Source organism: Falco rusticolus, chromosome 5 (genome assembly GCF_015220075.1).
Source record: "Falco rusticolus isolate bFalRus1 chromosome 5, bFalRus1.pri, whole genome shotgun sequence".
In the NCBI taxonomy this organism is placed as follows: Eukaryota; Metazoa; Chordata; class Aves; order Falconiformes; family Falconidae; genus Falco; species Falco rusticolus.
In genome coordinates, this window is record NC_051191.1 from 72605115 (window position 1) to 72627876 (window position 22762).

The following is a 22762-nucleotide window of genomic DNA, read 5'->3' on the forward strand; positions in this document are numbered from 1 at the left end:
CCAGGTGCAAACACCAAAACCAATAATCCCTGTCAAGTGAAGTTAGTTCTGAGAAACAGGGAAACACACACTTACATTAACTATTTTGTGGCCTGAAACAGAATAATCTATTGTCATATGATGCAGTTCAGTCAGGAATCAAAGATCCTTGAGTGTGAAAGACCCAGATTTTTCAAAATAATCTTCCAATAAATCTTCAACATCACAAAATTCAGGTGCCTGCTGTTAGTCCTGCCAAAATCACATTTTCAAACCTTGAGAAGTTCTTTAAAAAAAAAAACAAACCAAACAATCAAACAAAAAAACCCCAAACAAATTAACCAAACCTGAACATCCCTCATGCATCACCTCCACATCATTCTCATTTCTGCACTGCAGTGTTTCTTTTGGTAAGAGGTTTCTCAGCTTTCAGCTGCCTGCATTGCTTTCACAGGCAGTGCTGTACAACGACCGGTCTGTCCTGGAGAACCACCACGCTGCTGCTGCCTGGAACCTTTTCATGTCGAGGCCAGAGTACAACTTCCTGGTCAACCTTGACCACGTAGAGTTCAAGCATTTCCGCTTCCTTGTCATTGAGGCAATTTTGGCTACTGACCTAAAGAAACACTTTGATTTTGTTGCCAAATTCAATGCCAAGGTAAGGAGATTGTTTTGGCTTTCTGGGAGATGGTCAGAAAAGATTGTGGGGCTTGGTAGCATCACAGCAAAAAGGCCAGAAACTCTCCTGTGTTGCTTTTTCTTCTGGATGTCCTTTTGGCTGGTGTAAAACATTCTGTTGAATAGTAATCTGTCACTTCTGTTATTCTTTATTTATTTATATTTAGTGGCCCACCTTCTTTTCTTATATATGTTTAGTTTTCTTCAGAAAGTGTTTTAAGGCTAAGGATATTATGGACCATTTGACTGTAAATCCCACTTACATCCTACTTTTGAACATTGTTTTCTTGTTCACTGGACTTTAGACCTATTGGCAAAGCACTCGGGGAGCGGGTTGGGGTGGGGGGAATCAAAGGTGTTACCAAGTTTCCTTAATGGCTAAATACCTAATGGTATTTTTTTTATTGGTTTAATTGTACTGTTAAGTTATCAAAGCACAGAAATCATAACAATTTTGAAATTCTAATTTCAAATGGAATGAAAGTATGATCTTTCTTTCCTACTTTGATTCAAATGGGTAAACCCCAGAGAAGGGTCACTAAAGATCTTTCCTGTACGCTCCATTCAGTGAGTATAAAATCACAACCCTGAGATTTTTTAAAATTCTTTATATTCTTTAAATTAACAAAATTAACATTCTTTAAAATTATTGCACAGTTTCAACCAAACTTTTTGGAAACCACCACCTATCAAGTTACTTAATAAACTCCATCATCCGTCAAATCTGTTGGCATGTTACCTAGAGGGTACCTGCCTTTGGAGCTGGTACTGCCACATTGTTCCTTGTGAGAAACACACCAAGCACAGTGTGTCTCATCCAGAACTAGGGCCTCCTAGCCATTTTGATGACAAAGATAAAATGTTTTCTTGTGGTATTGCTTAGGATGAACCTGTATCCTGAAATTTTAAAGACTTCAGATGTGTGATTGGGTTTGTTTTCTATTTCCCTGTAACATCTTGCTCTGTTAGAATTTAAGAAGCTGTAAAGACATTAAATTATGGTCCAGGGTAGACGGAGAACTGATCTGTAGATCTGTACAAGTCTGAACTCCATCTGCACCCCTGCTGATCATGTCCCATAACCTCTAGTAATATCAGGGGGTGTTCTTTAGGTCTTAATTTTAAACTCTGCGATCATTTTCACCATCCTAATTTCTTCATAAAATATGTTTCTCATCTGTCAGAGCTACAATGACAATAAAGCACTGGGAATTTAAGCTGTCTGAATGCATCCTTTGAATTTGACAGTTGGAACCAAAACCTTCACTTCTGTGAAGTAAGGAATGATAAAAGACAGGCTAAACCAGTGATTACTGTGGCTTTGTCACAGAAATTAACTGTCTTAACCATGAAAGAGGACAAGCTTGACCAAAAATACTAGGTGTAAATTGTGGATATTGAAAACTAAAATTAATCTTAAATCTATCAGGCTGGGCAATGGTAGGTGTAACCACTATTGTAACCAAGCAAGGTGATACCTGAGACGCTGCAAATTAATAGAACAGTCTGATGTATCACGTGCTGCCAGCTCACTATAGATTTGTAAAGACATCTGTTAACTTCTTTCTCGCTTCTTATTGCTTGAATAGCCAAATGGTCATGCATGGAATAAAAAGTGTAGGAGAAGTTGAACATAACTAGCTGGTACTTGTGGCCAAACCTGGTTTTCACTGCCTTGAAAAGGAAATATTTATGTTTGGTTGGCAAAAACTCTTATGTATCAGAGTGGTCTCAGAGAGCGGACCTGACGTTTGTGTATGGGCGGAGGTGCTGTAACTGGTAAAATTAGCTCTAAATGATCATGTCATTGATTGAGTTACTGAACTGTAGTTTAGTGTATTAAGGCTACAGTCAGAGAGACCATTCTGTACAGAAGTCAGTGTAAACCTATGTAATGCAAGCATCCTCCCACCAGAAGGCTTGCACTCTGGAAAGTACCAACAAGGAATAATGAAGGAAGCTCAGTGTTTGACACTTTGATGGTATCAATGCTTTGGAGCACTTACTGTTCTCTGACATTAGTTATGTTGGATCATGCAGACCAAAAGAAAGCCCTCACCATGTGGGCCCACTGCTGTATGGGGCAGCAGACCTGCTGACAGAGGACATGCATAGCACAACACTTTCTATCTATTTTCAGCTGTTTCAAGCTCGAAAGTTAAAGCTGTGTTTTAAGGAGGGATTTGTATTTCAAAAATTAAGTGGAGAGTAGAAGACAGCCCCTCCCACACTTAGATATTCTAGGAGAAAAGGCTGAGATTGTAAAATGTGGCTAACGGCAGTAAAGGATGATATCGCTGACCATTTGGAGATGTAAAAGGCCAAAGTCCTCAATGCTTTCTCAGCCTCAGTCTTTGTGGCTAAGACCTGGCTTCAGGAATCCTAAGCCCCTGAGGTGTGAGAGAAAGTGAAGTGATGAAGACTTATCCTTAGTGAATGGCATCAGGTTAGGGAGCACTTAAATAAAATGGACATACACAACCGAACCTGTTGGAAGAAATCCGGTGGAGGGCTGGAACACCTGTCCTACGAAGACAGGCTGAGAGAGCTGGGGTTCTTCAGCCTGGAGAAGAGAAGGCTCCAGGGAGACCTTATGGAGGCCTTACAATACCTAAAGGGGCCTACAGGAAAGCAGGGGAGGGCTTTTTACCAAGGGCGTGTTGTGATAGGTCAACGGGGGAATGGTTTTAAACTAAAATAAGATGTATTTAGATTAGATACTAGGAAGAAATTCTTTACTGTGACGGTGGTAAGGCACCGGAACAGGTTGCCCAGAGCAGTTGTGGCTGCCCCATCCCTGGAAGTGTTCAAGGCCAGGCTGGATGGGGCTTTGAGCAACCTGGTCTAGTGGAAGGTGTCCCTGCCCATGGCAGGGTTGTTGGAACTAGATGATCTTTAAGGTCTCTTCCAACCTAAACCATTCTATGATATAGTAATTCCATGGGGCCTGATGGGATGCAGCTATGTGTATGAAGACTTTATGGGGAGAGTAAAGCAGATGGAGCCAGACTCTTCTCAGTGGCATCCAGTGAGAGGACAAGAAACAACAGGCACAAGCTGAAATACAGGAGTCTCCATTTAAAAATAAGAAAGGATGTGTATACTGTGTTTACATTGGAAGAGGTTGCCCAGACAGGTTGTGTAGTTTCCCTCCTTGGAGATATTCAAAACCAAACTGGGCCCAATCCTGAGCAGCCTCCTCTAACTGGCCCTCCCTTGTGCAGGTGTGTGGACTAGACAGTCTCCAAAGGTGCCTTTCAACCTCAACCTTTCTGTGGTTCTTTAAGGTGGCACTTTATATTAGAGCAGTTGATAGTATAGATCACTTTTTATGGTGGGGAGATATGGGAAAACTAGAGAAAAGGAAAAACATAGGGAATACTTTCAGACATACTTAGATCAAACAGGGAAATAAGCTTGTTAATGCATCTTCATGCTGCAATTAAATCAACATGGCATTTGATGGTAATTTATCTTTGTACACCAATTAGGTAGTAATTTGGAAAATGTCATGGAAAGATTGAAAGGGTTTTCTAGGAAAACAAACAAATGCAAAGAGGCACATCATTTGTTAAATATTAATTTCTCATAATTCTCAACGTTCATTAGTTTTACTTATTGCTCTACAGCTGATTGCAAATTCCAAGCTTGGGTTAGCTCACCTGCTCAGACTTGCGATTTTGTTAAAGAGCTAAATATACTGTAAGATACCCCAGGGCAGAACTTCTGTGGATGCATCCTTTTACCCAGGATTACTGTCATGGTTTTCCTTTTTCTGTCTACTAGGTGAATGATGATGTTGGAATTGACTGGACTAATGAAAATGACCGCTTGCTGGTTTGCCAAATGTGCATCAAACTGGCTGACATAAATGGGCCTGCAAAATGCAAAGATTTGCATCTGCAGTGGACAGAAGGCATTGTCAATGAATTTTATGAACAGGTAAATAAATGCACATCCAAAGTGGTATCTGCTGGTTGCGTGTCTTGTGTTAAATAGTCCTGCAGCATGCTAGTGCCGGTGATTGAGTGAAGATCACAGAGAACAGGGTGAAAGCGATAGCTGGAGTTACACTAGTCCATCCTTTTGGTGGATCAGTGAAATTCTGTTTGTCACTGAAGCTTCTGATGTATCCTTAAAGACCTCTGATGATGAGGTTTCTACAGGCTTCACTGTTCAAGTCTGGTGCTGTCCTTACAGTGGACATGGCGAACAAGTATTCTTTTCCTCTTTTTTTTCTGTTGGCAGTCATCATGTCTCCTCATTAGTTTTCGTTAGTGCAAACTATCTTTATGTCCTTCCTTCTACATCTTTTCAAGACATCAGCTGGTTCTCATTGCTCTCCTCTGCAGTCACTCCAGGTGGCTCACAATTTTATTGACATGTGACCTCCAAAACTGGACACAATATCCTTGTTGAGATGATCTAAACAAAGCAGAAGAATTATTTTAGATTCCCTGTGGGCCACATCTCTGTTCACACACACAGAGCTTTTACGTACCGAGCATAACTGTAACATTAACATTGACTTTCAGTTTATCACAGACTAACCATATCTGCTCCCTATACGTTGATCCTGAACTCATACTTTATTTTTTAAGACAACATTTTCAGCTTTTAGAAGGCTTGTCAGTACAACTGTACTAATTGTTCAAGGCTTAGCTGATGGTAGCACAAGGAAGGAGGACAGACACAGATTGATTTACAAAGACCTGGGAGTACAGCCAGGCACTGGTCCTCTCCTGCTAGGTCTAAAGGAGCCTTTAATTGAACTTTTCTCATTATAACCTATTTAGCCCTGCCGAGTGCAAGGCACAGGGCTGTTCCCACACTATTCCTCTGTTTCCTGAGTGGGAACACATTTTGAATGTGCTGGTTAGACTAAACTCCACATCCTGTCTTTTTGAGAGGAAGCAAGCAGTCTAAATCACTGAACCAGACACGCCACAGTCTTCTCAGGGAGGGTGTGCATTATCCTGAAGTCACAAACTAATCCCTTTTAAAACCTTTTCATCTTCCTTTAAATTTACTGTACTTACAGTCTGGAAAAAAACCAGGATTTTCTGCTGCTACTGCCTTCTGAAGTATATAAAGAAATAGGAAAAGGAACAAAATTCAGACATTGACCTGAAGCTACTTCATTTATTTCAGATCTCATGAGAGTAAAAAAGAACGATGACCCTTACATATATTACCTGTGTAGTTGGTTCTATTTTTCTTCTCATTTTTTGTTAAAGAGAGTGAGTTCTATAACAACAATGGTCAACCTTCATCTCCCAATTTTTCTTCCAGGAAATGCTTTTCTTCATATTAGTCTGTTTTACTTGCAACTCTCCTGACAAATTGTACTTTACATAATTCTGGTGATGATCATAGTTTATGTGGGTGACTACTGCATTCAGACAAAACCTGTTAATCAGATCTTTCTTTTGATCTAACAGATCTAATGTCAGAGGGCAGTAAGTGCTCCAGCACATTAATATTGTCAGAGTGTTGGATGGTTAGCTCTGAATCAAGCTTGAGAGGAACACAAGTGAGAGGATACTGAGTTATCTGTTCCACAGTAGGAATCTAGGGTTATTTTCCATCAGTCAGAAAGGTGTGCTACTAATGTTTTCATGTGCTTGAAAGCTGCTCCAAAGGACTTTAGGAGATTAACTTTCTTATAAACCTGTAATTTAAAAAAATATGTTTGCAATTTATCATCTGCAAAATTTGATTCAGAATAACACATATGTTATCTTAGTTAATGGCATTCCTTTTGGCATGGGGATTGTGGGCAAATCTATTTAAACTCTTGGTTTGGAATTTCCAAGTGGTCAGGTAGTCAGTAAGATATTAGGGGGGGTTGAGTTTCTTTTTGTTTTAGTAGAAGGTGTGTATTCACTGTACTGAGAAATCAATACATCCCAGTGGGTTTCCACTTTGGGTGTTTTTTTGCATAGCATGAGTTGCCATGCTGACAGGATGCTGACAGGATTGAAAACAGAATGTTTTCTTCCTAGGACTTGCTTTTGGCATTAAGGAGAATAAGCTACATTCCCAATTTATTTAACCTAGGTTGAAATCTGGTTTTCTTTAATGTAATATGCCATGAGAGGTGTATCAAACATCTTCACCATACTTCTGATCATTGGATTTTTTCTGAGAGGGAAAAGTCTTCATTTTCTCATTTCTGAAAAGGAGAATCTTATGGGAAGTTTGAATTTTCCTAGAACTTATCAAAAAGCATAAATATCTGCATTCAGCCTACGTTGTAAAAATAATATCTTTCTTGAATTTCCTTTAATAACACCAATCCCTTTGAAGAATTTAACTCCCATATAAATAAAAACTCCTTATTAAAAGCATGTTGCATAGAAACATTCAAAATCCTGTGTCATATTGTTACAGTATGTTTCCTTTTCTCCCCTCCACATGCTCAGCATGCTTATTTGAGGACGGGTTAGACATATTAAAAAGAATCAAAAAAATGCACCACAAGACGGTTCACATAATAAATCATGTTTTAACAGAACATGAAAAAAGAACTTGTAAACATTTCAACAGTCAGCTTTCTTCCCACTGCTGTCAGCTCACATCCAGGAAATCTCAGATATGTTACTGTGAAGAAAAGCAAGCTGCCACCTCTTCTTAATTCACTTGCTATTTCAGGAATGGATGGCATGTTTCAGTGTTTTGTTAACACTAATTTTTTGCTTTTAATGATTGGACGTAACATTTCAGGGTGGGTTATTATAAAAGTAACAAAAAAAAAAAAAAAAAGCAAGGGAATGAAACATTTGTTGTGCATGCTTCAAAATTTAACTCTCATTCATTGGTCTTCTCAGATACCAGCAGGGTGTCGACCAGATATGTTGTCTTTACGTTACAAGGAGATAAATTTGGGCAATCTGTAATGTAATGGAAATTGAAAATGTGTCTCCAAATTCTACTCTATATTCTCAAATATATATTTCTGTATTGTATGAAAACATTAATTTGCATATCAGGCTTGATTAGGGGGGCTAGACTTTTTCTTGGGGAGGTGGCATGCAGTCTTGACATGTCTACTCAGCTGAAAATTCATTGATATCATCAGAAGATTTGCTGTGATAGAGATGAGTATATCAGACCTGGTTTTGCAAGAAAGTTCTACTTTCTTTTACATCATGAGAGGAGTGAGGAAGGGCTTCCTATATCTCCCCTCTGCCCTGTCTCTCTAAAAAAAAAAGCTAGCAAAAAGTTTTTTGGGAAAGGTTTACTGCTTCTCAGTAACACCTGCTTTCATAGGGATCATTCTAATGGTCCCAGGAAACAAATACTTGTGACCCAAAGCCAAGAGAACCTCTTTGTTATGCATAGTAATGACAAAATTATTAAGAAAACCTTTAGTAAGATAGTCTTTGCTTGTAGAAGTTCAGTCTTGTTCCTTGCAAACAGGTGGCTGACTACAAGGTTGTTGTGAGCTAACAATTACAAGATCAGAAGGGATTTTTTGAAAATAATATGAAGAAATAAAATTATAATTTTCAGATTTTCACATTCACAGTGTAAAGTACAGGATGGGGGTGGCAGGCATCCTTTTGCACAATTACCAACTAACACCCTTATTAAATTCACACTATCGGTATTGGGTCCTCTTACAAGAAAAGAGCTGTAACTTCGATTAACCATTTAACGTGATGCACTATAGTGATGTCATGCTGGCATGCAATGGAAGCTGCATTAGAGTTTAACTATTTTTCTTTCATAATTTTTAATTGGTTTGATGTGTATTTCTTCTTTTCACAACATGGTTTTGTTGCATTTACTTTAGAGAAATTACCACTATTTTTCATCACCAGGGTGATGAAGAGGCTAGCCTCGGCTTACCAATCAGTCCTTTCATGGATCGTTCTGCTCCTCAGCTGGCACACCTCCAGGAATCGTTCATCACTCACATTGTGGGACCACTATGTAACTCCTATGACTCAGCAGGGCTGATGCCAGGAAAATGGATAGAAGATAGTGATGAATCAGGAGACACTGATGAGCACGATGAGGAAGAAACAGCAGAAATGGAAACTTGTGAAAATGCTGAATCCAGTAAGTTGTTCACACTTACCTTCTTCAACAGAGCGACTTCCATATTGTGACCAAAACATAAGAAGCCATATTGTAAAAGCATAGAGACTGTGAGCTGGTCAGGTTCAACATGGGCCTCTCCAGAGTTACAGTAGTTCAGTGCTGTCCTTGGTGTAGCTAGCATGTAGCCAGTTACATTGGTAATGGACACACTCCATGGTTTCAGGACTGATACACATCGCTGCTCACATCTGCTACTCATTTCTACCTTCAGGTGAGGTTTCTGGTGGTGGATCACCTGTCTGTGCATGAGGGGTTTTTAGACTGTTTCAACACTGATGATAGTAGACTGCAACAATTTCGGTTGAAGAGAGGACGGTTGGGAGAAGATTGTTGAGGAAAACACTCATCATTTCCATGAGTTAGCATGCTGTACAGGAATAATAGAATGAGGCTCTGAGATGCTGATACAGTAAAAGAGCTTTTAGCAATGAAAGTATTTTAATGCAAATCTCTTCAAGGTAATGTGAGAGAAGACTGAGGAGAAAATTGGCACTGAGCATTGATGTTGTGTGCTGGGAACTGTGTCAATTGGTCCTTCTGGATAATCAGTAACTAAAGCTGATAGTCTTCTGCCTCTCCTCCAGAAGAGCAACAGTGCCAACATTCGTCATACTGAGAGGAAAACTTTGTACTTTGAAAGGGGATCTCAGAAACTTGTTGGAAGTGATTTTTAAGAGAAGAGGCTGCAGCTGTAGACCTGTTTCTTTTACCAGTTTAGACCTACATGCATTACCTTTTCCTCTCTTTCATGTTCCTTCCCTCTCTGAACTTCCAACTACTGTTCTTTTATTTCCTCCCTCTGAGTCATCTTTCTGTCACTCACCTATATCTAATCCTTCTAGAAAGCATCAGCCTTAAGTGTGCTAGTGAAATACTGATACATAGCTTTTTCTCTTAACAGCCTCACATTTTCTGATCTTTCCCACACACTTTCATGCCCTACTGAGTATCAGCCCTATTTTCTGTTGGGGAAGCTGAGAAGCAGACAGATTTGGTGGTTGTAGTAAGTCACATAAAGACATGAAACTAAAATCTGCGTCTCCTGATGTTGCAGAATTGACCTTTTATCTCTGATAAGATCCAGGGGTATACAGTTTGTATTTAAGAAATCACTGCTGTTGTTCACACACACAAACATATTTTAAGGTTTATTTTAGTACCTCACGATCTATCAGCTCTGTAACAGCAGGCAGAGCCACATGTTTCTGTGGCAGAGTGGCATTTATGGAATTGCCTACCAGGGGAAAGCATATGTGATTGGTAGCCAACATAGACCCCAAAGCCTGAAACTGATATTGCTGTATTAAAAAGAAAGATGAAGAATGTTCTCATTTATTCACTGGAGTGTCTAACCTTACCTTGAAATCCTTAGTTTCCTTTCTTCTCATTTCTCTATTCACTTGTCCTCTGTATCACTGCTAGCCAAGTCCAACAATGCTGCTTTCAGGTTAAAAGCACATATCATTATTAACCCTTATCACATAAATACAGCCCAATTTTTTAGTTTTCTTCTATTTTCTTTCTCACATTCTACTCCATGACACTACTTTATTATTCAACCTGGTGCTTTTAGATTCTTTACCTATTTCAAACCCTTAAGAATTAATGTAGCACAAGTATTGAAATATCAAAAAAAATTCTTCCCACTTCCTTCTTATCCAATGTGGGATGCTCATCTTCTCGGTCACACCAACATGTTACAAACTGTTTTCTTCCAGTTCCCTAAATTCTCTGTGACCACATGGATCTGAATGAGGAATATACAGTATCTTTTATGTTGACATAGGGGTCTTACAGGTCATTAGAAATTTATACCTATGATCGACAGTATATTGGATGTTCTAACCTTTCTCAATGAAACTAAAATGTTGAGATGTCAGATGCATAGATACAAAGAGTTGTGTAGATGTTGGTGAAGATCTTTTTCTGGAAAAGCCTTTTAGGCAGGTGGAAATATAATTGTAGCAGAAAACACTTCACCTAGGTCCTGATAATTCACTAAGGCATTTGATGTAAATTTAAGAGTTACAAAATGTTAAAATAATTTTTGTTGTTCTACAGGAGCATGCAATTCCCCCAAAGTTCTGATGCAAGTATAAGAATTAAACAGGCTCAGTCTTTAGTGATTCAGGCAAATTTTAACACCACAGCAAGAACTTGCTGCTGTCTGCAGAGGCCAGCAAGATGCGGGGTCACCCGGGAAACCCAGGAGAGAATGTCCTGCTGCAGTATTGGCAGGGTAGGGGCTTCTTATTAGTGCTAAACCTGAAGGTTTCCTACAGGGATCCAAGGGCTTTCTAATGAAGGATTGAGTTGGATTTGGTCTGTACTGAGTGAAAAGCTCTTTGTTTCCAGTTCAAAAGCTTCAAGGGCTAAACGTTTTGGATCCTTACACAGACATACTTTAGGCAACCTGCAAATACTAATCCACACAAATTTATTTGGTACAAAAAATTCCTCTACGTCACCATCTTTAAAAAAGAAATTGCAGTTGTCTTTGGAGGGGATATTATTTTAGTTATGTAACTGCCATTGCCACTGTTAATGATCAGGGAAAATTTTTAAGCTTTGTACTGTTAAGGAGTTAACAATCTGTGTTGGACAGACTATACTGACAGAAAAAAAAAAAAACAAAAACAAAAAAACAAACAAAACCCTTCAGACAGCAAAATGCTTGTACTGCAGCTGTGTCAGGAGCCATAAGAACTGCCAGTGGCAAAAACATTTTACAGACTAACAGCAGGGAGTGATCCTTCAAAACCAAAGACAAGCAAGCTCCCCGATAGTATTTGGCTATATGACTGCTTCTTCAGTGGTCAGACTCTGTTGCTGAAGCAATGTTGTGCAAAGGCTTTGAGGTCATCTCCACTGCAATGATGGAGCTGTAAAACTCTGACTTTTAAAAGGGAACGTAGGAATGGGTCCCTGCTTAGGTTACTAACACTTGCTCATTCGTTATCCTTCTATAGCTCAGATCAGAGGTAAAATGTGAAGAAAACAAAATCAGAAAATTTTCGCTAGGGGAATCAGCAAGGATGTATTGTAGGGCGGGTGTCAGAATTTAATGTGTGAGTTATGGAGTAGGCTGATCAGAGTCTTTAAGTACTTGATATTAAAATAACGAGCAGAAACAGCTCAGCAACATGCTTTATGCATAATCACTGAAGCAGTAGATGTCTCTGTGAGCTGCATAGTCAGGGAAAGCATGCAGCCTATGACATGACAAATCTGGGTCTCAAACTGTGCAGGAAACCCAGAGGTCTGAAGAGGCATAGCTTTCTGAATTTTAAGTTTAAGTTTGTGGGTTTACTGTTGGTGCAGTGCAGTTTCTATATGTCATAGTACACCCTGTCTGTTTCTTACATCTTCAGTCCCTTTTCCTTCTTCTCTCACAGAAAACAGTACTTTAATGTCACATGGTATTTTACAGGAAAGAAAAAATTCAAGAGAAGGAAAATCTACTGTCAGATAACTCAGCACCTGCTTCAGAACCATAAAATGTGGAAGAAAGTAATTGAGGATGAAGAGAGGTTAGCCGGGACAGAGAAGCAAGGCGCAGAGCAATCCACGCTGCACCAATCTTCAGAACAAATCCAGGCCATCAGGGAAGAGGAGGAGGAGAAAGGGAAGCCCAAGAGCGATGAAGAGGAGAACACAACTGTAGAACCAAACCAATGACAATATTTACAGCAGTATTTTAAGACAGATTGACTCGTGCACAGACTCTTTCTCAAGCCAGCACAGCATTTAGACACAACACTGTAGAAGTACGGGATAATGCGCCTACAGCTGTTTAATTTGTTTCTCTTTCCTTTTTATGGTGAGGTACATTGTTTAAACTCCTATGCTCAAGGAAGCTTTCACACTGCAACACCGGCTTTTACAGAGTTTCTTTAAAGAGGTTTGGGGGGTGGGTGGAATTATATAAATAAATATATATATATCTATATATATATATATAGATATAGCCAGGGTTATTGGCTGCGCACTTCAGCAAAATGCATTTAATGATATATTATGGTCACTGTGATATTTACAGAAGAAAGTTATCTAAGGAAATGCTGCTTCTAAAGCACATTTGCAGTTACCAGTAAGGTACCAGTTAAGTAGCTTTTGCTCTTAATGCTGAGGGATAAAGTTCCAAAGCTTTATATGAATGCTGATATATCCTGCCAACATATATGTGTGTGTGAGGGAATGTTTTCAAGTGTGACTGGGTGTAATGTCATATAGCATAGTTTGAGTTCTTATTACACTAGCTGTAGCACGTCCCCATACACGACAACAAACAGAAGGCCTGAATTTTAGAGAATTTGTGCCCACAAGGGGATCGGAGACCATTTTGAGGAGCTTTCCATTCCCCATAGCCCTCCAAGTCCCAGTTTGCACTCCAGCTGCAGGCAGCAGCCTTTCAGCAGGGGCCGGAGTGGCCTGGGATGCTGACCTGGCCCCATCTGGCTGTATGGGCTCCTCCACCTCATTCTCTTCCTCCTCTTCCTCCTCCTCGGCACTTCCCAGACTGCTGGTGAAAGGGATATGCCAAGAAATTTATTTCTCAATGGGATTTATGAGGGACTGTGTGGCATGCTGGTCTGTTCCCCTTGAGAGGACCTGGCCATCTGTATACTTGTGAGTGCGTGAATGGCTGCGTGGGGTGGCGTGTGTGTTTGGGCAGGAAAGAGTATAGAGCAAATATGTGTACATACTCAGAAACTAGAGGCATACTGTCATCTTCCTCCATTACCTTATGCCTCCATGCATCAGTGGCCAAATGTATAATCTAAGAACAAAGCTAAACTATATCTCTTGAGAGCAAAAGAAGAGGAGAGTGTGGGCCGTGCCCTTCCTCAGAATTAAAGGCAAATGATGCATTAGGAGCAGCGTGGGGGACGGGTGCCAGTCCTGCATCGGTCGGACACTCGTATGTCTCAGCAACCACTCATATGAGCTTCAGAGAACTTGGTTTTTCAGTGCGAGGTGCTGGATAGGAGCGGTTTGTTCCTGGCATTCTGCTTAGAAGCAGTGTGTTTGATCCCACCTGTATACTTTTTTTCTTTTTTCTTCTTTTTTTTTTTATTTTTAAGAGAAAGGAAAAGATAAGGCCTGTAAGAAAAGCAGATCTTTTTTGTTGTTGTTGTTCTGTTTATTTGTTATCTCTGTTGTTTATGCTGTGAGCCAAATGTCTATTTAAAAGGTTGAATATTCACTTTCAATATTTTATTTCACAATATTATATTTGTCAATGATTAGCTATCTGGATGTAAATATGGAAAAATTTTTATGGGTTCCTGTAGATAATGATATCTTTAAGAAAAAAAAAAGAAAAAGAAAAAAAGGGAAAGGTTTTTTTGTAAAGCTAATTTTTTAAAAAATAAATACAAAAACCTTTTTATACAGTGTAGCCATTTCCAAACCCAACAAATAAAGTCTTGAGTAATTTGTATAGACCCTTCTGGGAAGCCAGTGGTCTACAGGATCAAGGCTTTAAAATATTAATGCTCTTTGGGACTGGCAGCACCAAGCAGTACCACACAATTTAGAGTTTTGTTCCCCAAAAAGAATTATGTATATAAAGTTCACTATTTCTCAAAAATTGTTTGACTACATAGGCTTTTTATATTTTGATCCTGCAGCCCCTTGCCAAGAAGAGGATTGCTTGTATGAGTAAGAATGGTTGTGAAAGGCAGAATTTGTGTTAAATTTATGACATTGCATTCATCACTTTTTGCTATTGTTACACTTTCACCATATTCATGATCCTATTAATACCTCTCCAAAACATTGGAAAATATTCTCTATCAAAGGCAATCAGTGTATGTGTTATCACTTCAGAGTTTCTTTTTGCTTTGCATTTCTTTTAAAGTGAGCTTTTGCTCAAAACAGGATTTCAGTTTCTTACAGTTTGTATTTGCTTGTTACCATCCCATGCTATTCTTATCAGTAGAGAAACTGTTTGCCTTTCAAAAGAGTGACTCTAGGGTATGGCTCTGACTGCTGTTATCGGCAGATATATTTAGTAGTGTTTTTCAGTGAAATCAGAAAATTGAAGATGCAAATTGCACTATTATTTTAAAGGGAAAGGATATAGCAGAATTCATTCAAACAAAAAAAAAGATGGCTTCAAGATCTCAGCAAGTCTCCACCAATTCCAGCTTGCACTGTTTTCACACCTCTTCTGTCACTTTGATTAATCGTTTTATTTGGGGTTCTCTTGTACAAGTGATATGCATACCTTATAGTATGAGAAGAGTTTATTATGCCTCATTCTGTCCTTTAAAAATTAAACTTACAGAGATGCTTTAAAATGTCACATCTCCCAGCACTTTCTTCTCTATTTTCAGTGCATGAACACAGGGACTGGATGTTTTATATTGATTTTTGTATTGCCTTTGCTAGAAGAAGAAAAAAAGAAGTTATTGCAGAAAGTGTTGGTGGGTGCCCAGTCAGTAAAATTACAAAGAGGCATTCAAAAATAAGGCAAAATCCTGTGAGTGGAATTCTACATACTCGTCAAAGCAGGCATACACAGGGTCGAACTAAGAAAAGCTATCCTAAAAATGTGCTAAAATTTAATTGTTATATTTTTTTACTCATCATTTTTGATTGCCATTAGGTAAAATCAGTGTCAGCTTCTAATTTATGAAGATTTCTTTCTATATTGGCAATGCAGCTGTCACAAATTGTTACCATGTTGCTACACAAGCCAGTTTGTGAGTACGGTTTGAGTAACTCAAGCCTTTTACAGTGAAGGAATTGCTGACAGGCTTAAAATCAGAATAATCATTGCTTTTATCCAAACTAGAAGGGATACCACTGAAGAAGCTAAAGTAGCTGGCAGTTATGAACTTGGTAGGAGGTGACTTTTTTTTCATTCCAGTTATTAATGGAATCCAGTCTCTGCAGGTGTCAGCTCCTTATGAATCTGACTTCTCAGTCTTTGCAGTGCATTTCTGGCAGGCAATGATCAGGAAATTTCCCAGGTTGGCTTAAATGTAACACAAAAAATAACAGAGATATTTTATATCAAACGCATGAATACCATTTTTGCTTTGGGTTTTTTTAGTAGATAATGTGAAGCAGGTTATTTTTAGCAGGTTTTCTAATAGTTTCTAGTCCAAAGGAGGCAAAACCTTTGACCAGCAATTGCAGTAACCTTTTGGAGGCTAGATCTTGATGGTTTTACACTTTGTGCAGTCCTTTGGTGCTGCAACCCCCAAATAAACCACAGCCTATGCAATATCTTGGCGGGGGGGGGGAAGTAAGAAAAGAAAAAGGAAAATAATTGTATTCTATCAGCAAAGTGCTCAAGATTTCAGGTGGGATGTTTACAATGTTGATATGGGTTTCTGGTATATATATGTAAATAGGCTTGTTAGATACTGGAGAAAGCAAGCCCCATTTAAACAGTGTTTTGCAGTAACAAAAAAATCACATATTTTAGTTTCCAGTTCTTCAAAAACAGGAAGAGAAAGATTGGACTATTTTTTCTGATTGGATATTTAGTTTTCTCCGTGTAATGTCACTTGGTGAGTGATCTTGTTCCCTTCTAGTCTGGGAGATGTTTGCGGTCCCCTTAAACGGGGGGGTTGCAGCTCCCAGTACAGTGAGAAAAGCACTCTGCCCATCGTACAGTAATCACACATAAACCCTTCTGTCCCTATATTCCCTGTTTGCTTGATAGTCACGTGCCATTTACAGTAGGATATAACTTCTGACATTATCCTTGTGTTGCGGAAGGGACACATGGAAATAGAGAGTGTGAAAGCCCCGAACTATTTTATTACCTTTTTTCTTTTTCCAAGAACCCCAAAAATGCTTTTGTCTAGAAGTAATAATTTCCATGTTTAAAGAGCCACAGTTTACTATTTATGCTCTAATTCCTGAGGGAATCTGGCATTTTCTTGATTTGTTGTGAGCTAATGTACAGAGTATGTTGACACTCATCTCTGAAAATCATCTGCCTCCTCCAGCAGAAAGACGGTGTTCAATGCAATGTGGCAAGACATGCATGAGAAGTGAGTTGCAAGAATCTGCTAGGAGAAAGGGATCCTATGATGCTTTTGGCAGCATTTTGAACTGCCTTCCTCTATGAGTGAAAGCTTTACAGAAAGCTGGAGAAATGGTTGTGTCACCAGTGGCCTCCCCTGGGACTTTGTGCAGGGTGCTGGCTCTCGTAGCAAGTGACAGTCACATTCTGGCAGCAAATGGTTCCCAGGGCAGATGTAATTTCAGAATGCATTTGTTAGCAATGCAAGGGTAGTTGTTCAACAGTTTGCACCCTGACATCATGTGTGAATGTCTCTCTGCATCATTATCAAGTTAATCCAAGATCGTGATTGCTCAGGACCTTTTGAGTGGATGTGTTTGGGTCTTTTACCCTTAGCATACTCCTGTTAGAAGTTCTTAAGATACCGATGGTCTGAATTTGGAAGGAAGTTAAGTCTGTAAATGTTCAGATAGATGCTTCTAAAAGTACCATTTGTCATCTAAGGAAATTCTGTACCCAACTTCCTTTTTGTGCTCTCCATACTGGACATTAAGTTCATTTGTTTTCATTAGAAAGTTCTGAATTTCTGTCTGCTTTTTAGATACCATTTTTTTTCTGAAATCATGGCCCTGTCTTTCTTTCTTACTTCAGAAATTCCCCAGAAAGTAGAATGTAGTGTGGAGAAGCCAAGGACCTTGCCAAACTGAGCATCAGTCAGGGGTATAGCCCATGAGGACTGCCCAGCCTGTGTCCCAGTCTGGGTGTGTTTGCACCCAGTGCCGTGCCCATGCTGCTGAGCTGTGAGCTGAGTAGGTGTGGGGTAGCTGTCAGTTTGGGTTACTTGGCAGCCTGAGCAGTACCAGCTTTGAGTGGGACTTGGGATCTTGGAGAATTTTGACAGTTTTCAAACAAATCTTAGGCACTTTTGAAAATTTTGCCATAAGTATAATGCAGTGAAATGTTTATGATTGGTCCCAGGTGTTAATGATGTGTTAGTGCAAAGTCTCATTAGTTACCTGGCACATCCTGCTTGCTCTGTGTGATGTGATCCTGTGCTGGGGATGGCTTTGCTGTTGATGAAGATTGTTGTGGGTCTGAGTCCACCCTCTCACTGACTCCATAGGCATGGTGAGATGTGTCGGTCAGCGTGAGCCTGGGCAGCCCAGCCAACCCAAGGCCTGGGGCTGCGATCCAGAGAAGGCACAAGATTCATGACCAGCAAATAACCCAAGGGAGATGCAGCAGCTGATTCAAGTGTGGGAGAGGCAATGCAGATGTGATGTGGTTCATTCTAGAGCTGAGCCATCTGGTAGACATAGTGTTCAATAGGTTGGGAAGGCAGCAGTGACAGTCTGTAGCTTTTCTTTCTCTGAAGAGGCTTTTGACTGTTGGAAAATCTGTAATTTATAAAAAAGTATAATATTTGCTGTTACTTTTGCAAGTACTGTTACAGTTAAGATGTTCCAGCATTACGTGTTTAAGGAAGAAAGGTTTTGATTTAAGGATGTGTATGAGAATTTCTTGAGCATCCCACAGCCTCTCATGGGTGGAAGATTAGATTGAGGCACATGCCCAGAGTGGAGAATGTGCCTCTCCCAGGTCTGTTGCAGGCACCACGGCTGGAAGGCAGGTGTGAAGCCTGCTCTTTCCAGTCTTAGGCCTGGATGTTGGCCTGAGAACTTGTGTATTCCTCAGCTGGCAGCACAGCGCTGGTGTAATTACTCCTCAAGTTGATGGGGTTGTAGACATACAGGGAGAAAGTCAAACTGACAATCCATAGGAAAGAGAAAAGGAAATTGTATTCCAGTATGAAACAGACGTTATGCAACACACTTAATTTTCCTTTTCTTTCAAAATCAAATGTAATCCCACTGAAATAAAGTAAACATGGAGTTTCTGGGGTTTTAATTACTGTTTGATGTTCGGCATGAGTCAAAATGGTGGCAGCGTTAAAGGGAAGTTAGTTGTTCCCATTAACTAGGGTGGAGGAATTTTTTTCCCCCCAGTATTTTTAGGTAAATCAACAAATAAGAGTGTCTAGGCTTCCTGAAGAAACTGCATGTTCAACTATTTTTGAATAGTTGGGGCAATAATTGAAATTAGGTGACAGCTGTCTTAAGCAACATTGGAAGAGCTAGCAAAAAACTATTATTGGATTCAAACTTTGAATTAGAGCAACATAGCACCAGTACTTTTGAGAGCAACTTAGTATGACAAATCTTTCTTTGAATTTCATCACTTTCATCTAGCAAAACAACATTCCTCTGGAGGTAAATCAAAGCAGGGTTTTAGCTCCTGCTGTGGTAGTTATTGAATCCCAGTGTTGGAGGGAGCACTGCAAGAGTTATCCTCCATTTACATCCAAATTATGATTTATTCAGAGGCCATTAATGGGATATTCCTGGCAGGCAGGTGTTCTCTTGATGAAAAATACATCGTGCCTCCGCACAGGATGCAGATGTCACCTGTGTGAGCACCCACCTGAATTCTTAGGACGATACAAGCTCCTTGGGAGCCTGCAGGCAGAAGTCTGTGGGTGTATTTCTGCAGAGTCCATTTTCACAATGACAAAAGGGGGAAAAAGCTCGAGCTAGTTAACAATATTTTTTTGATAAATCTGAAACAACAATAAGCATTGTGCAGTTTGAAAGCTTGCCGACGTCACTTGAGGTGTATGCAAAGATTTCCCCAAGTGCTTGTACATGTAAGACTATTTTTTCTGGAAGGCGATGAGTTCAGGTAAAACCAAGTGTCCTTGGCTGTGGTCCGTTGTGCTGAGGGATATAAGAAACCAGGAAGATTTTTTGACTGAAGTGTTTTATTCTCCCCCATTAAAGAAAATTTTGCATGGTGCTAGAGGAGGTAAAAAAAAAAAAAGTATTTCAGTTGAGCTTTTTAGTTGTCTAGTCCATGCTAGTTGTTTCTTACTTACAAAGCCATGCTTGTCATATGTCCGAGGTGTGGAAATGAAACAACAGATGAGACTTGTTCTTCTGTGGGTGGCATATAGGAACTGCGTGCAACAAGGAGCACCACTGAAATCTGCAGGTGGAATGTGGTGTATCCCAGCAGTGAATTAGATGGAGAAACCCAAATATTTCTGTTTTCTGTCCCTATGAAAGCATAAGAGCAGGTGTAAAGGATTTTGCCACAGCTGCGGACCGTGTATCCTTTTATGACTGAATTCTCTTGTCCTGATTAAAAAAACATAGAAGTCAGATCAAATAAGCAAAACAGCGTGTGCTGTGGCCCTGGCAAGGCAGGCATGTGTTAGCTTGCTTTTCCTCCAGCTCACAGAGGGAGCTGGGCTTGCACCATTGGCCTGCAAATGGCATGGAGTCCCAGTGGCACCGCATGGGGGGAGGAACAGGTGGGAGGTAAAGAATAAGTGCCAAATTTCGGAGGGGTGTTGCCAAAGTAGCTGGAGAAATACCTTAGAGTAATGCAGTCCAACTCCATACCCACCTCACCATGGTTTGCTCACAGCGATAGCCCCAAGGCAGCGGCTTCGATGCTCTGGTTTTCAATGCCGTCTTCCTTTACCACAGTGAACAGTAACAAACAATTAATGTGAGTTAGCAATTGCTCTTTGCTTTTAAATATTTATTTAAAGGAGATAAGAGTTTTGGGGGGTTTGTTGATGAGGTGGGTTTTTTTCTCTACTGACCCTGGTCGTTTTGCACCCACGCTTTCATAAAAAGAAGGAAAACAAGGTCTGTAATCTGATCAGAGAGAAAAAGGTAGGGGTCTGCCATGTGTACATACTACTGTAGGTAGAAAGGCCGTTGTCTGTTAAAGCTATCTTTCCTTTTCAAAATTCCTGTCTGATTCTGACACATGATGAAATTCTGTATTTGAATGCAAAATTTTCATTTTTAGATATTTGTAAACCTTAATACACTACTGCGGATGGTATCCTAAAAGATCAAAGACAGTGTTAATAACTGCTATGTGGTGTTGATGATATTTTTAATATTTCAACCATGTCAGTATACATTGGGTCATCAATTTTCTAAAGTCATCTTTTCTTGAGTAATCGATATAAGAAGTTTGCATGATGGAAAGTAATTTAAGTTCACTTTTCAAAAAGATGTGATTCATACTGTAGCTTCTGTTTGTTTAACAAATTAACATTTTCACTGATGGGTGGCAGTTTTTTTTTCTTTTTAGTGCTTTTGATAGAAAAACATCTGGGACATTTTCCAACAGAAACACATTTTGTAACCTTTGCTTCCAGTTGTGGAACTAGTACCTTCCAAAAATAATTGTTTTCCAGTACGTTTTGGCCATCTGGGTAACAATATGCAAGTATGTATTATGCATACAAGATATGATTTAAAAAAAAAATAATCCCATTTTGGTGAAAGTAACCAAGAAATGTATCAAGCAAGATCAAAACCCTTTCTGAATGAAAATTTTGGATGCGTCAATATAATTGAAGCACTTGACTCCCCCACCAGATTTTGGGGCCAAATCATACAGATTTTGTATGTTCAAATTCACAAAATGCCAGTCAAAGTTTTTTTACTTCAGCAAGCACTGAGGAATTTGGTCGCTTTGCATCCTATCCTGTGAGGTTTCACTCCTGGCCTGGGACCTCAGGGAAGTGTGCCTCAGACAGAATTATTTTATGACGCTCATTTAGACTCAGCTGTAGTAGCATGTTTCCTCAAATCATCTGTGTACTTCAAATTTAATCCCTCCTTTATTTTTTTCACTTCAGAAGCTGAGAGAAAGGGTGGGGGAATGTAATTTTATATGGCTCTATTTGAAAAGGGTTTTGTGTACCTTTATAATTCTTTGAAGCAATATTTTAAAAAACAACTGCCAGCCAAAGTGGCAACGCAGAAAAGTGCCATCTTGTTTAGAATTTGTACACACCAGTTTTTAACACAGTGTTCTTTTCACTAAGTACTACATATGTTAATTTATATTTATATATTGTCAATATTGTTGTAATCAAGCTTCTCCTTTCTAAACACTTCAGGAACAAGGCCTTGTATTTTTAGGTGATTTTCATAAACAGAGTAATTCTTTTCCATTCACTAGTATCTTGCACTCGATACATGTAGCAATACTTAATATATTCTCTTCACAAGTATTTGTTAAGTGATTTAGTTAATGGCTGATAAATGTTTTGTACAAAATAGATTCTGTACAGGAAAAAAATCTTTTAGATAAACATTATTTATTTTTACTGTTTTGTAAGTTAGACACTATAATGAAGCTCCTTTTTGCCAGAATTACTGGAAGTGCCTCTTGGTAAAATGTATTATACAGTAAATATGTATTCAAAATTATTAGAAATACTTGTCACAAAATGAACAATGTGGATGTTGCAATGTGAAGACAAATGTACAACATAAATATAATTCTGTGGTATCCTGTTTGCAGTGTTTCTTTTTTCCTTTATTGAACAAATTTGCTTTCAGTGCCCAGCTTTCAATTTAAGCACCAGACTGCAAATGACCTGTAGGCTCTTCAAACTATGATTCAAATCCAGTAAAGCTGGTATATATTGAATTACCATTTTATCTGCCAGCCCCAGTTGGTATGTGTGAATGACCCATGCTCACGTTTATTGGTATCCGATTACCTGCAGCATTTACCAGCAGAATTCTGCACTTTATTTTAGATCACTAGTAAACTCCATGTTAAATGCTGTGTGACTCAGACAATCTGTGGAAGGCCTCATTAGAAACATCCTTCTTTAATGATGATGAGTGTTTCAACATCCATCATCTGTATACTTTCCAATCCAATTAATATGGACCATACTGATTGAATGTGGTCTATATTACGTGGCACTATTCAACCATAGTAATGCAGAGTGACTAATGCTTCCAGAGAAAATGAAATGTATTACCTTAACAGTGTTTTCCTTATTAATCACAGAAGTAATCCATTAAAGTGGGACATCAGCACGTGAAATCAATTTTCTTGCAATTTGACTGGTAAGTATACCATCATTCTTCAGTGAAAGATTTTGCCACTCTGTCATGTGGGCCC

The 22762-nt window shown here is 39.3% G+C and overlaps 1 protein-coding gene across 1 annotated transcript in view; it reads left to right on the plus strand.

Annotated features, from left to right (window-relative positions):
- The window catches only part of PDE3A (phosphodiesterase 3A), a 263210-nt gene extending 241068 nt beyond the window's left edge, over nt 1-22142 (plus strand). The window contains exons 13-16 of the mRNA XM_037389254.1: nt 434-637; nt 4444-4599; nt 8484-8724; nt 12197-22142. Coding sequence (XP_037245151.1) covers nt 434-637; nt 4444-4599; nt 8484-8724; nt 12197-12444 — 849 coding nt within the window. The 3' untranslated portion in view covers nt 12445-22142. The remainder of the gene's footprint in view (nt 1-433; nt 638-4443; nt 4600-8483; nt 8725-12196) is intronic.
- Nucleotides 22143-22762: the final 620 nt, after the last annotated feature.